Source organism: Musa acuminata, chromosome BXJ3-3, assembly GCF_036884655.1.
Source record: "Musa acuminata AAA Group cultivar baxijiao chromosome BXJ3-3, Cavendish_Baxijiao_AAA, whole genome shotgun sequence".
In the NCBI taxonomy this organism is placed as follows: Eukaryota; Viridiplantae; Streptophyta; class Magnoliopsida; order Zingiberales; family Musaceae; genus Musa; species Musa acuminata.
In genome coordinates, this window is record NC_088351.1 from 39,821,582 (window position 1) to 39,836,353 (window position 14,772).

The window sequence follows — 14,772 nt, forward strand, 5'->3', positions numbered from 1 at the left end:
ATTAAATAAGAAAATAAATAAAAAGAAATAGGATAATTCGGTGGCCGTCTCGCTTTATCTGCGTCGGTGCGACGCACGCGATCAATTGACCTCGAGGCAGAAGCTTCCCCGTCCCGACTCCGACCCCGACTCCTCTTCCCTTTCCCATCTCGAGATCCTCGGCGGAGCCCGAGGCGCCGACCACCCCAATCTCCGCCCCTTCTTGCGCTTCTCCCTCTTCGGCAGTGGGTCCCGATGGTCTGATCTCCCTTCTCTCCCCGATCGCGGCTGGGTAGAATTGGGGGCGCATCAGGATGGGCTGCGCTGGATCCACTCCCGCCAAAGGAGACGGTAAATTCCGATCCCACTTCTTGTTTCTTCTTACGCTTGTACTTCGATTCTATTGTTGTCCTTGATTACTAAACCGTTGATCATCTCTTTTTCCTTTCACTGACGACGTGTTATGTTCACGTCTTCGTATTTGGGGGCGTTCTGTCCCAGCTGCTGTTTAACTATAGACTCGCAGCACACGAGGGGAAACTTGGATATGGGGTTATCTAATGTGCATCCAACATTGGAAACAGTCTTTCATCAGTATTATTCTCTGTAATTGTTTCTGATGTATGATTAGTTATTATGTACCATTGGACTTATATTGCGAGTAGACCACCATATAATGGAGTCACAATTCTTTAGTCCATCGATACAACATACACATCTAGTACCCATTACTTATTATGTGATGTGTTATTGCGGACTAGCATGTTCATGGTGCGAAATGTTGTCCCACCTTGTCATCGTGAACTTGCCTTACTCATGTTAGATGTCGGATATGTGATATGATTGAATGATCATGTTCCTTCCTTTTCTTTTGTGCTTCATCCTCGCAGAGATTGCAAGTTCAAAAACCAGGTTTGTCATAGGTTTTTATAGCTGTAGCCTATGGGTGTAAGTGATGTCAGGTTGTAGAGTGGTTCTATAAAGTATCACAAGCATGAGAAGTGTCCAGGTTTAGTCATCTTGGTTATTGAGACTTCAGAAGTTGACACTGCTGCTGTATGCATGGAACAGGTTTAATCAGAATATATTACTATTGAATCTTGTCATCGTTAAGCTAGTCAGAAAGTGCTAATGTAACAGATGCTTTTTACCTCTTCTGCATGGATGGAAAGCTGCCAAACATACTGAGTGAAGTACACGGTTCTAAAGGGAGTCGCAAGAAGAACACATTTATATTGACTAGCTAAACAAGAGTAGTCATGTTCATCCGGAAAAGCAAGTTCCTATATTATTTTCATGACTCTCTAGGATAGAAAAGTAACTTGTAAATGGATAATTGAAAACCATGCTGTAAGCTTGCTGCTAGAATCCAATTTTTCTGGATGATATATCCTCTTTGTAAAATTAGCCTTGTGCCAAAGTTGTACTTCCTTTTTATATGAATGATTGATAGTCATGTTATTATGAAGAGGTCATATGTAGATTTGAAGTTTTTATCAGATAAGGGGCCTATTGGCAATGATGTTTATGCAAGAAACTGGAAGAGTACATGAAACTTTTAATTTTGAATTACATATATTTTGGCCTTATTCTTTTAATCCTGATAGGTCATGATAGACTTTCTTTTCGTGGGATGGAATTAATCTGAATGTTTGCCAAGCATGTTTTATCTCTATAATTATTTATTCTGATACTTTGGTTTATTCCTTAGTGCCTCTTTTTATGTTGATACTTGGTTCCTTTTGCATAAATGCATCGTATTCATGTAGTTTGATTTATGATGAAAGAAATGTACTTATGCTTTGGTTTCTATTTTTTTTAATGACATTTCTAATTCATGATGTGTGTTGCCAAGAAATAATCATGACCTGATATTAATGGTGAACTCAAGATTTCTTTGTACCATGGTAATTCACGGTTTCTGTTATTGGATGTCTTGACTTTTTAGCACAATGGATACTTTTGTAAATTGAGTTGGCTTGCACATTGATGCATCCATCATAACTGAATTACGATTCATTAAGTTTATGCTTTATTCAAGATTCTTTTTCTGTTGTTCTTCAAATCATCAGAAACAAATGTCTCAATAGCTCCCCATTTTATTAATTTTAAGTAACTTGCACCGAAGTTTTTTACTTGATTGTCAGTAATGAATGAGTTTCTTTGTCTATGTTCTGATTGACTTTAGTGATCCTAGAGAATACTAAAAAACTTCAAAAGCCAAAGCCCTGGAAGCATACACAGCAAATAACTCGCGCACAGCTCAAGCAGATGCGCGATGAATTCTGGGATACAGCCCCTCACTATGGCGGCCAAAAAGGTGCTCCCTTCCTCTGATAATTTCTACAGCTCTTGGTTTTATACATTTTAACATGTTTATTTAGCACACAACTTATTTTACATTCAACAAGAGAGTGTGGCCTTTCAATCAGAAACCTTTTAACTTCAGTTGATAAAGTTCATCTCGCAGGCAGAAGTTTTTTTCTTTTTAAGACGGTGTTTAGATATCACAAGTTCTTGGATCAGTTTTCTACCCTTTCCATAATAACCATAAGGCTAATAAAATTTACTTATTTTAGCTTGTAAATAACCTGTTAGGTTTTTTATTAACAAAATTTCTCCATGTAAATGGTGGCTTGTCACCGTAGAAAACATTTCTCCAAGTAAATAGTGGCTTGTCAAAATGACTTGATAAAATAAATGAAATTCTGATAAAACAAGTTTTGGCTAATGAATTTTCTTGCAAGGTTTTATATTATGAAATCAATTGTTCCTTCAAAAATTTGGTCATTTAGTTATATCTGCATGTAGTTTTAGTGATGTTATGAGATTTCTGGTTCTTTAGTAAAGGGAAGCACATTGAATTGTTCTAGGACTGGTTTCTTTCTCAGCTATAGAAAGTTTCCATAGCCGAAACAAAATTTTGAGGATGTCCATCACGAGCACAGACACTTTTGCATACTAAATAGGGATGCAGATAAGCACTCAAACAAGCTTTCCTTTTTTGTCTGATGGTACTGAGCATTTGATGGAAGTATGATATATTAAATATTCCTGTTGTTATGATATTTTAGGAAGTACTATTTTCAAGGAGAGACTTGCAGAGCTGTAATGGTTATGACTTAAATGTAAAAATATTGTATACCTATAGAAATATCAAATTAAGATGAATACTTTGTGCTGGAGCCAATCATCTTTACTGGAAAGGTTGATTTGGTCGGTAGGTTCGTTCCATTATTTTTTTCCTCTGCATTTACATCTTGTCGTTGACGATTGTTGCAGATTTTCGCAAGACCATCATTAAATACAACATGTATATTTGTTCATTAAACTATATAAATCTCTTGTGCACTGACCAAAAGAGGCTTGGTAGAGAAATGATGGTTAGTAAATCATCTCTGGAAGACATTTATTGAAGTCATAAATGGGGCGTCTTCAGTGATGTTAGCGTAGACATCTTTCCTGAATTGAAGCAGCATTCTCAATATTAAAATTTTGTCACCATATGCATTGGATACAGAAACAAGTTAATAACTACAGATTAAACAATTGCATAACTTATGATAAAGCATGTAGATGCTGCACTTCTCATTGTCGCCATCTAGAGTATTAGAATTTCTATTCCAGCAGAACAGGTGTTTAGCGTGTGAATGTGAAATCGTCGTTCATGCATGACCTTTTTTCATTAGGTGATGACTTGTAGGTTTTTGGTATAAATCACTGTTTTGGTCTAAACAATTTGTTTTACCAATGGCAGAAATATGGGATGCACTCCGAGCTGCAGCAGAAGCTGATTTAGACCTTGCTCAAGCTATCGTCGACAGTGCAGGCATAATTATTCCAAATGTTGACATGACTCTTTGTTATGATGAAAGAGGTAAATAGAGGCTTCTTCCTCACTTTCTCTTTCGTACTCTTTGATGGTCATATCTGCAAAATTCTCGTTCACAAGCATTCTTTATCGCAGGTGCCAAATATGAACTACCAAAGTATGTTTTAAGTGAGCCTACCAACTTGATTCGAGACAGCTGATCAAAAAGGGTGAAGTGCTCAAGCATCAATGTAGATCTTGTAAATTACTCGACTTCCAACATCTGTTGGGCACAGTTTGTGCTTTTGTGAAGAGAAAGATTTCTTCATTAGTTTACTTGTCAAGCTTCCTTTCAAGCAAACTTGACCGTCGAGTGAACAATAGTGCGCGCCTCATCTGATACTTAAGTTCACCAGAAGTCAGTGTCATGGAGTCGTACAACATCGTTATCAGGAAATAGCTAAACCAAACTACGTCATTCAAGTGATCAAGCAAAATGAGATGTGTACTTTGCCTCCCTACTTGTTTAGTGCATCTATATATGCCTGTGGTATTCAAACAGCATCCCAACAAAACTCATGGAAATGTGACTTGTACGTTTCGATGTTAGCAGGAATTCAAGTTCATGCCGGGTACTTCTAATGACTTCCTTCCATCATGCACAGCTTAGCTTGATATGTGATTTCTCCTGTGTAGAACTGTATAAAATTGTTGCATAACTTGCGTGTCTTTTCACCGACTAGTATTATTTTGAGAGCATAACACATCGAAACTGCACCAACATTATTAATTGGCATCTTATTTTGTCTACGTAGGACTGAAGCAACCCAGCAAAAGCATACAGATGGATTCTTGACACCCAGCATCATCGACACACAACCATCACATTCACGCCACGTGCTTGTGTATATGCCGCTTTCAGCGATACGATGACGCGCGATTGACCCAGTTGAAAGCCTCTTCCATGGCCCTGATGAGCGTGATGATGTCCGAGATCAAGTCGTCGTCTTCCACATAGTCGTGGTCATACAAACCCCTGGCGTCGTTGCGGACATGGTTGGCGCTGAAGCCACCGTCGTTGATTCGGACCAGTGCGTTCTCCTTCCGCTCGCACAACACAAACCTGCACACCGGGCACTTGCCATGGCTCCTCACCCACGGCTCCAAGCAGTCTCTGTGGAACATGTGGTTGCACGGCGTCACCAGGACGGGCTCGTTGGCCACGAACGTCTCCAGGCAAACGGTGCAATCCTTGCCGTCCTCCTTCTCCCCCTCGGCTGCGGCGCCGCCGCCGCTGCTGGTCCTGCTGCCGAAGAGGCCTCGCTTCCAAGTCCTCTTCCGGTGGTTGGGTGGGTTGTACACCTGCTTCTTGAGCTTCTTCATGGCCTTGTTGAACTCCTCCTCGGTCAGGCCAGGGTCCTCCTCCGCCTCCGGAGCGTGGCCGAGGTGCCACCGGCCCCTGATCCGTGGCGGCGAATCCCTGATGAACTGCATGAGTCCGGGATTCACCCTGTCATCAGAGCCTCCTTGGAGCACCAGGATTCGGATCGGAGAATGGGGTTGCAGAGGGAAGCTGATGAAGAAACCCATCGACTCAGGAAGAACGTTATGCGAATCCAGTTGATCATGCTAGTTGTGCGAGTGATACCAAGTTTACCGTGTCAGGCCGAAGGGTCCCGTCCTCACCCTCTCCTCGAACAACCTCCATGGACCGAACAAGTCCTCTTCCTGCGGGGAAGAAACACGTAAGCGGCAGATGTGGAGATGCTAAGCAGCATGCACGGCGACGACGGGGCTCACCGGCCGTCGTTGCAGGGGATGCGGGACGACCGGCCGCTCGATGGGATGACGACGGTCGTGATCGGGCGACGACGATCCAAGCAGATACCCATACCTCCCACCACCCCGGGGATTCATCAAGGCGAGGTTGTTGGAACTCATGCTTCAGCCGCAGTTCCCCTCGGAGGCAGTGAGTGCTCTCCGGTATGGCCTTCGTTTCCCTTTAAATCTATTCTCTCCACAGGCGAATCTGTTCTTTTTGCGCCACCGTGAATACACCAGCGGTGGGAGTTGGGCTCCCGTCGCCATCAAGCATAAAGCCTTTCAAGCACCGCATTAAAGCATCCAGTGGAGCTTAAAACCCATTCTCTTATCATAAAACTTCAAATGAAACTCTATTGCTTTTGTGATCAACGTTATATATATATATATATATATATATATATAATAACATCCCTGCAAGTTTTAATCAATAGCCAACAGTTGCAAATCTCATTCCGATCTGAAAAGAACGGGGTGCCGACTGACACGTGCCAAGCCACTAATTTCATACGCCTTGAGGTCCCGTCGCGTGCGTTAGAAGCGTCGGGTTTGGGTCACGTTGATTCCGGCTTCGGTGCGTTTGTCTGTCTAAATCTCGGCATTACTATTATCATCGTCGTCGTTACCTTTCATATCCTTCACGTTGTTGAGAGGCGAAGTCCGCCCTACGAGACCCCAGCAGACCTTTATCCTCGTCCTCTTATACATCCGGCCGGCCGGCCACGGCGAGAACGTCGCTTCCCAAGTTCTCGGCCATGCAGACCGTTGTCGTCAGCTACCTTGGTCGGTTTCCACCTCTTTTTCAGGTACTGCTGGCTGCCTTTTCTTTATTTTTATTTTTTGTCGTTCTTTTTGTACGGTCGTGAAGGATCGAGTATATTATTTGGTCTTTCCAGGTTGATCTGGTGTTGGCGATCCATGTTGCAGACCAACTGTTTGTTGATTTTCCCATTATAATTACTCTTGGTGTACTAGATGCCTAGTTAGTTTGGTCGATTCCACGCATCGTTCGATCGTCTGATTTTGTCTTGGATAGACGAAGCTAATAGGTTGGCCAATCGGTCCTGCATTTCGTGTGCTATTTGTATTTCATGTTACCATGAGGTCCAATCGAAGTGAAAAGTGGTACTTCACATTTTGTTCCTTTCTTATTTTTTCTTTATCTCTGCTCACAACTTGAAATAGTAAGTAGAAACCAATTGACTCCTCCTATTCATGGTGGTTCATGAAACCTTTGATCTTGTTACATGTGTACACATACCAGTTGTCATAACCAGTGTTTCCTTCTCACTGATTTCAGTGTCATCTGGGTTGTTTTAGTGTATGGAATGATGGTTGTCCAACTGCATCTCGTCTCAGTTCCAATATTTACTTTCTATATCATGATTGTATATATGATAAGGTCTGCTTTACGTTTATTTTTTCTTCCGTCGGAATGCTTAGTGTGCTTCATAGTTTAACAGTCTACATATATTCCTTGTCAGATTTCGATGAATCTAATTTTCACAAAGTGCGACAAACGTAAGAAGACCACGATGTGTGGTGGGTGGTAGGAGACGAGGATGATGATGATGATGATGATGATGATGATGATGATGATGAATGGTGGCAGAAGACACGAAGAAAATGTTGAGAAAATTTTCTTATCTGCTCATGCTGCGCTGAGGTAATCACTGCCCCCTCATGTCTCTCTGTTCGAAGCAGATGACTGCCGATGGAGCTAAAACTAGCACAAAGCAAGCAGCCATTTTAACTCGACAAGCTATAGATCTACTTGCTTTACTTTTCCGCCGGTGGCAATGAATTATATGCTTGGGCATAGCTTCAATTAGTCTTGACGTATGACTTGTGGGAACTTTGCTGCTCAAGCTTCTTCAAATAAATATTATAAGTAAATAGGGTACGTTAATTTTGATTGCAGAGGTGAGCTAAGCAAATTTATGAATGGTAAACAATGTCTTCTTAAGATGCAGGTGCAACGTCTGTTTGGGGCAGTCTTTTGTTTACAATGACTAGTAGAATCCATGGCCGAGTAGTGAGAATGGAAACTTGGCTTCCGCCGCCGCTGTCTCTGAACCCGTCATGCTCAGTTCGAATTCTGGGAGGAAGCTGATTTCGCTTGCAGAATTGGGACCGATAAGCTCAGCATCGTAGCTGTTGATGGCGGAAACATCGGTAATGAGTGCAAATGGTTTCACTTCCTCCATTATCAACTGATCACTTCCATGATCTAATGGCTCGAACATTGTCTGTTGAATCCCTGGAACCAGAATGGAAGGCAGGAAGTGTCCATCATCAAGCTGGGTTGCAGCAGCAGCAGGAGGAGGAGGAGGAGGAGAAACAATGAGACGCCTCTTCTTCGCTGCTGTGGAAGACTGCTGCTGCTGCTGCTGCTTCGAGATTACGAGCCTGGAGAGCGATCGAGGGTCATCAGCTATTTTAGCAAGGAACGACATCATCTGGTGCGGCCTCCTTTCGGTAGCCTTTAATCGCTTGCTCATAACCTGCAGCTCTTCTTCGAGGGCCCTCTGCTCCTGCCGCAACCTAAAGAGCTCCTGCAGGAGCATCTCGTCCACCTCCGCTTCCATGGCTCCCTTCTCCTTCTCGCTGCTGCTGCTACAGGCAAACAAGCCAGCATGGGCTCTCTTGGTCCGCCTAATGATGCGAGGAAGGAGGTGAATCTGGTCCCTGAGGAACGACTGGTGAGCGAACTCCCACCTATCTGGATCCACCTTCCTGAATCCCTGAACACGATAAGAGAAGATAGACATGAACAGTTCTGATGCAAAGGATTGCAGGCGGAAAAGATCGAGGAAGGAGTGACACTACAGACGTAGGTGTTCAGCTGGCGGACGAAGCTGGAGAAGTTACTGTGCCTGAAATAGTAAGGCAGCAGGAACTGGGAGAACTCGTTGGGACTGAGCACCAGGAAGCTGTTGTTCTTCTTCCCCCACAGGATCAACGAGTCCGTCCTTGGATCGTTCACCATCGCATACGTCTTCTCCACGAAGGGAGCCGCCGCCTGTGCTTCGTAGCCGATGCTATCCTTACTGGTTCCCTCCATCGCTACCCAATCATTTCTCTCTCTGACATATATGGGAGATGACAACCGAAAGCTGTCGCTGTTGTCCCTGCGCTCTTCCCGGAGACTTAATATCTCATAAATAGTGGACATGGAGGACGAAAACCAGTGGAAACAAGCAACGCCTGATAAGCAGACACCGAAGGGAGGCAGTGCTTCCACCATCCATGTGGAATTTATGAGAAGGATCAGCAGGCAGGGAATGGTGGGCGCGTGTCATCGTCTTTCTTGATCCTTCTGTTACTAACCCTAAGCCATTGGCGTGCATGTATCTGATAATTCATGAGATGGACCCCATCACGTTACAGATCATGGTTCGTTGGATTCTCGATAAGCTGCACCCTTGTTTCCCTGCTGCATCAACCGCCCTCCTCGTGACATCACCGAACTACCCAAATAGTAATCTGGATTTGGTTTGTAGCACGGTAGATTTCGTGGCCCCTCTTTTCCTCTTCTGAGCTCAAGAAAGACTCGAACATCATATGGGAGCTGTGCCTTGTGGTTGACTGCCCTAATCTTTGGACCGTGGGCAACATGTGAGGCCCTATCGGAAGGAACAGTCGCAGTGACGTCCACCGTCGCTGTCCACCCATACTGGCCAAAGCAGGAGGCGACGCCAGAGTTATCCAGTCATCCGGCGACAGATGTCAAGCGATCAATTTATTTGCTTGTTGCCGACGAGAGGGAGCCTTTGCACAAAAGCCAGTGGAAGGTCCAAGGCATTGGTTGCAGCAAGTAACAGTTGAAAGGGCCAAAGCAAAGAGAACATTAGGGCGAAAAAAGGGAAGAGGACATGAGGTAGCCACGCCCATCTTGTCCTGTCCATAGGTGCACGACATATGATAACATTTTAAATCTTAATAAATATTATAATATTAAATAATGTTTCAAAGAATTTGAGCAAATTGTTTTGATAGTTCATATTTGGAAATAAAAGATCGAAGTAAATGTATTTTATTAAATCTAAAATTTGACCAATCGAGCTACTAATTTGATTAGAAGAAACTCAATAGACCGACCATATTGTAACCTAATTCGATCGTAATTACGATAATTTTACCATAGCATAAGGAACGACCCATCGATAAATTCTTATTCATGTAAGAATCCAAGAGGGTCATATCGAGGACGTCCTAATGATTAGGTTACGTTGGCTTGCAACGATTAAGTATACGACATGGAGATGCGGTCGAGTCAATGTGATCCTCTTTTTTTATTGATTACGACTTCGAATATGTCTCCCTCCTTATCTCTTTCTAAATCGATGCTTTTCTCCGATCCAACCATTTCATCTCCGTTTATTTGTTCTTTTTCGTCCGGTATTAACTTTTTCTTCTCCCTCTCATAGATCACATTTTTCTCTTGTTCATAATTTGTTTCGATGTCATGATAATGATTTTTATCGAATGAACAAAAATCCAATTGAGGTCATATATATTTACTGTGTGCGACACATATGGCATTGCTTTCGCGTGGTTCGAATGATGGAATTTTTCTTGGTATTTATTTATGTTGGTTCCCTTAGCCTATGAATGCGACTGATTGCTACCAGAGGTCGCCTTTGTGATAACTGCCTCCGATCACTACTGCTTTCGTCTTTGCTACACCATTCTCGATCCATGTAGAGATGACACCTCGAGAGATAAAAAGGGTTTTAGGACGATGACAAAAGATTTGGTGTGAAATAAGAATCAAAAGAGAAGACGGTCAAGTTTCGTGTGGTCATCACCTTGAAAGACAAAGTCAGTGTATAGTTGACACTGTTCTCCTTTAGGAACCTGCTTCTGATCGCAAGACGCTCATCCAAGAACTGACCATCCTTTCTCCTTTAAAAGCAGAACAAAAGGAAAAAAGAATTCACTCCTTTCTTCTCTTCGTTGAACGACGTGATGTAGACTCAAAGATATCTTCTTCTTGTTGACTACGACCAATCCAAATCGAGGCCGACATGTATAATAGGAGACTTCTTTGAAGGAAGTAAGTATACATATGGGATAGCTGTCATAATATTGTCCTTAAATATACATATGAGGTGGCCAAAAGAATTGAGAAGTTTATTTTCCATTTAATAAGGTAATATTTATTTATATAAATTTTAAGAAAATATTTCTATTAATCATATTATGTAATTATTCAAATTTGTGAGTGATCCTTAAATCATAAATTGATCGAGGATGTAAATATTATAAAGTTGTCATTCAGCATTTGCCTCTATCAATCTTCTATCGTGCCTCCGCAAGATTAAATTTTCATCAAGGATATCAATATTGAATTGATGGAATTGAAATATTCTATAAGCGAAAAGTTTTTTTGAAAGAATCTACTAGTTAGTTATAAGTGTCAACTTGAGAAATATGTAGTAGACATCTGACAACTTGATCTCTAACAAAGTGAAAATTGATGATAATATGTTTCATGCGTGAGTGAAACACCTGTAACATCGACATTATCATAATATATTATGCATCGACATTATCATAGTATATTATATGAGTAGATTGGAATGTGAGGTAAAGATCATATAACATATTGGTAACCCACTTGAGTTCTATAGTAGTGGTAACAATGACTCGGTATTCAGCTTTAATGATGGATCATGCGATTGTATTATGTATCTTGGAACTCCAACTTATTAGATTTGTTTCAAAGAATACAATATAAACTAACATAGATATCCTATCTTGAATGTTACTCATCCAATTAGCATCGACGAAACCATGAAGATGAAATGATTAGTGTTTATAAAGAAATATCCATTATTAAGAATCTCTTTAAGATATCACATGACACATTTTAGTACAAACTAGTACATAGTTGAGGACCGATGTATAAATTATGATAATTTATTAATTACAAATAAGATGTCTGGATATGCAAGAGATAAATACTATATAAAACCAAGTACTTGTCAATCTTATATGAGATTTATAGTAAGGTTATCATCATATAATTTGAACGACTCAGTGGTGAAGAGTGGGATGGTGACTTCTTTAACGACAAATCTTATATGTTCGTATTTAATTATAGATCTTGATTGTACTTTTTGTGAGATAGAAAAAGTTTGAAAAATATGAACGTTGCTTCCACCGCTAAAAAATAGTTTAAAATTTCTAGATTTTTGATGAAGAATCGATTTGTCAATTACTAAGGAATGCTTGATTTTGATAAAATTATTATTTGTGATGATAATGTTATCCACGTAAACTAATAAATATATATTATATCCCTTTTGTTAACAAAAGAATAAAGATGTATCAGATTGAGTTAACGAAGTTGGCTGACATAAAAAAGAGCCAAGTTTAATATACCAAGCTCTCGAAGCTTAACGAAGTTCATAAATAATTTTTCGTAGTTTACAAATATAGTTTTGATATTGAGGATGCATGAAGTCAGGGGATTGCTGTACAAAGACATCTTTAATTAAGGTCCCCTATAAGAAAACAATGTTAAAATCTAGCTGGTATATATACTAGCCTTGAATAATAGTCAAACTCAAGATAAGTAAAATTATCCTCGGTTTAACAACTAAACTGAAGGTATTTATAACATCAATACCAAGTCATTGGTAAAATCCTTTAGCCACCAAACATGTTTTGTTTCTAGCAATAGATCCATATAAGCTCCGCTTAATTCGAAAGATCTACTTACACTCAATCACATTTTGTGTGATATGAGATGGTACAAGAGTATATGTGGCATTATGAAGTAAGGTATCGTATTCTTCACACATGATTTTATGCTAGTTTGATGATTTTTGGGCTTTGGTGATGGTTATGAGTTCAGTAGGCTTAGGTGGCGAGCTTGTGGTAGCATTAAAATTAAGGATTTGATATGGTTTGAATATGTCAAATTTGAAGCATATAGTCATGTAAGTATGAGAGTTGAAAGTACGAGAGTTAGTTACATGTACCTAATCAAGCTGATGCACTTCGACGTTAATTGGTTGAAGGGACAAAGACATCATTTGTGGTGCCGAGGGCATTACAGAGTGTGTTAATAGAGAGATAGATAAAGAGGTTGTAAAAGGAGTGAGGTACTACTGAATTAGAGTAATAAGAGAGTACAAGTTTAGAGAAGATCTATTGATTAATTTGATGAGAGGTGGGCTTAAGAGAGTTATAGGTATACTCGTATAAACCCATTGATTGATAGTTGTTATAGTAGCTTATATTATCCAAGGAGTAAGATTTTAGAAGATAAAGGTGGATTCAATAAAAATAACATGACGTGATATAAAGATCTTTTGAGTTTGAAGATCATAATACCGAAAAATATTATGTTCAAGAAAATACCCAATGAACACACAATGCTTGAATCTTAGTGTTAACTTATATGAAGCATAGGGACATAACTAAGAGTAACATAAACATTCATGAGAATCGATGCAGTCCGATTCTCTTGTGGGCCGGATGGTGTGAAAACCTTTGTGGATCGGGTTACGACTGAAACGTGAGTTCGATTCGACCCAATTAGCATGGGGATCCGATATGGACTAATAAGATCCGATCCGTTTAACGGTCCATTTAAAGCCCGCACCCTCATTGCACGAGGAGACTCGACGGCTTGCTAGTTTCAAGAACCGTTTGACCCGTTCACCCTGCGGTCAACCTCTGCGGCATTTGACCCCTCGCGAAAACTTTAGTCACCGTCTGGATTCAACTCAGCGTCCTAAACAAGTTACAAAAGTAAACGATCATTGAAGAAGGCATAAGAAAAGACAGAAGGCGATCCGTCTAATTATACAGCGTCAATGATCTTATTTCATCATAGACGAAATGCTTCATGGCGTTGCATAGCGATTGGTCAAGTGGACGATGTTGGAGCGTGTCAACTGCGGTGAGGAAACCATGGTGGCCTTCGACCGGTCCAATTTGGCCTCTTCATACCTTGAAAAAGGAGCGGAACGATGACGGAGAGCAGAGCACTCGTGTTCATTGATCCATGGCAGGAAAGGAGGAGGAGCAACCGAAGCCGCTCGCCATGTCGTCGCCATCCGTCGGCGCCGACGAGGAGGCCGCCACCAGGTGGCGCTCGATCCGGTACCTCCGCAAGCGCCGCTACGCTTTGTGGTGCTGCGGATGCTGCGGTGCGGCCGTCGTGGTCCTCGGAATCACCGTCCTCATCCTCTCCCTCACCGTGTTCAAGGTGAAGGACCCCACCCTCACCATGAACTCCCTCACCGTCGACGGCGTCAACTTCGACGTAGGCCCGTTCGACGACCTGGTGCAGCTGAACGCCACCCTCGTCGCCGACATCTCCATCAAAAACCCGAACGTCGCTTCCTTCCGGTTCGACAACAGCACGACGGACTTCTACTACGAGGGGGAGACGGTCGGGGTGGCGTACGCGCCGGCAGGGAAGGTGTCGGCCCACCGGACGGTGCGAATGAACGTGACGGTGGACGTGCTCACCAACCGGGTGGTGAGGCAGATGAACATCACGGCCGACACACTAACTTCCGGCACGCAGCTGAACCTGACGAGCTTCACGGATATAAACGGGAGAGTGAACGTGCTCGGCGTGTACAAGCGCGACATCGAGGTAACGATGAACTGCAGCATGACGCTGGAGGTGTCGGCTACGCATCAGGCAATTCAAAGCACCGACTGCTCTGCTAATGTCAAGTGAAATGAAGCCGGTGTTCCTCCTCCATGTAGTAAGTAAAAAATGGTGTCACATTACATGAGTCCCTGTTTTTTTATGCTATAAATCGCCTTTTGGTTGCTTCATGAATGGATTGTAGAGCTACACGAGAGTGGACCAACTTCTTCTTTACTCGTACAACACATTAGTTGTATAAGCGTAGGAATAAGGGCACGAAAAGCAAAAGAGATGTGCTTTTAACTCTTTCAATGTCCACATCTTTACAAGTTCTTGCAGAAACTTGGGACGCCTGCATACTTTTGGGACCTCAGACCGCAAGCCCTCCTGCCTTTTCCATGCTATATATGCTGGTCATTGGGCCGGTGATGCCCCTCGCTTTATTCTCCATGTCTGCTAAAGCGGCCTTCCATGGACTTTAGCTTTTCTTTGCCTTGTAAGTAATCAATCTAGTCATGTACCCGAAAGAGCCAACCCA

At 42.0% G+C, this 14,772-nt stretch overlaps 4 protein-coding genes and 1 long non-coding RNA gene across 6 annotated transcripts; 3 read left to right on the forward strand and 2 right to left on the reverse strand.

Moving 5' to 3' along the window:
* Window positions 1-52: 52 nt before the first annotated feature.
* On the forward strand, window positions 53-4,425 carry LOC135581446 (uncharacterized). Of its 2 annotated transcripts, none has more exons than XM_065144287.1 (4): window positions 53-330; window positions 2,177-2,299; window positions 3,737-3,856; window positions 3,947-4,416. In XM_065144287.1, exons 1-4 carry the CDS (start codon window positions 294-296, stop codon window positions 4,009-4,011), a joined length of 345 nt encoding a protein of 114 aa, XP_065000359.1. In that variant the 5' UTR covers window positions 53-293; the 3' UTR covers window positions 4,012-4,416. The 2 variants fall into 2 exon arrangements, with proteins under 2 accessions (XP_065000359.1, XP_065000358.1); XM_065144286.1 differs by having other exon boundaries at window positions 56-330; window positions 2,168-2,299; window positions 3,947-4,425.
* Window positions 4,426-4,563: 138 nt separating this feature from the next.
* Window positions 4,564-5,800, reverse strand: LOC135634090 (uncharacterized). Its single transcript, XM_065144285.1, has 3 exons — window positions 5,591-5,800; window positions 5,448-5,518; window positions 4,564-5,363 (listed from the first exon to the last, which is right to left on the reverse strand). Exons 1-3 carry the CDS (start codon window positions 5,729-5,731, stop codon window positions 4,709-4,711), a joined length of 867 nt encoding a protein of 288 aa, XP_065000357.1. The 5' UTR covers window positions 5,732-5,800; the 3' UTR covers window positions 4,564-4,708.
* Window positions 5,636-8,549, forward strand: LOC135634091 (uncharacterized). Its single transcript, XR_010495240.1, has 4 exons — window positions 5,636-5,773; window positions 7,096-7,786; window positions 7,882-8,313; window positions 8,410-8,549. It is a non-coding gene; the product is annotated as an uncharacterized LOC135634091 (long non-coding RNA).
* On the reverse strand, window positions 7,624-8,858 carry LOC135634089 (heat stress transcription factor C-2a-like). The gene is made up of 2 exons (XM_065144284.1): window positions 8,445-8,858; window positions 7,624-8,355 (listed from the first exon to the last, which is right to left on the reverse strand). Exons 1-2 carry the CDS (start codon window positions 8,856-8,858, stop codon window positions 7,624-7,626), a joined length of 1,146 nt encoding a protein of 381 aa, XP_065000356.1.
* Window positions 8,859-13,412: 4,554 nt separating this feature from the next.
* LOC103980037 (late embryogenesis abundant protein At1g64065-like) lies at window positions 13,413-14,512 on the forward strand. The gene has a single exon (XM_009396322.3). The coding sequence runs from the start codon at window positions 13,635-13,637 to the stop codon at window positions 14,319-14,321; it is 687 nt and encodes a 228-aa protein (XP_009394597.2). The 5' UTR covers window positions 13,413-13,634; the 3' UTR covers window positions 14,322-14,512.
* The last annotated feature ends 260 nt before the right edge of the window (window positions 14,513-14,772 follow it).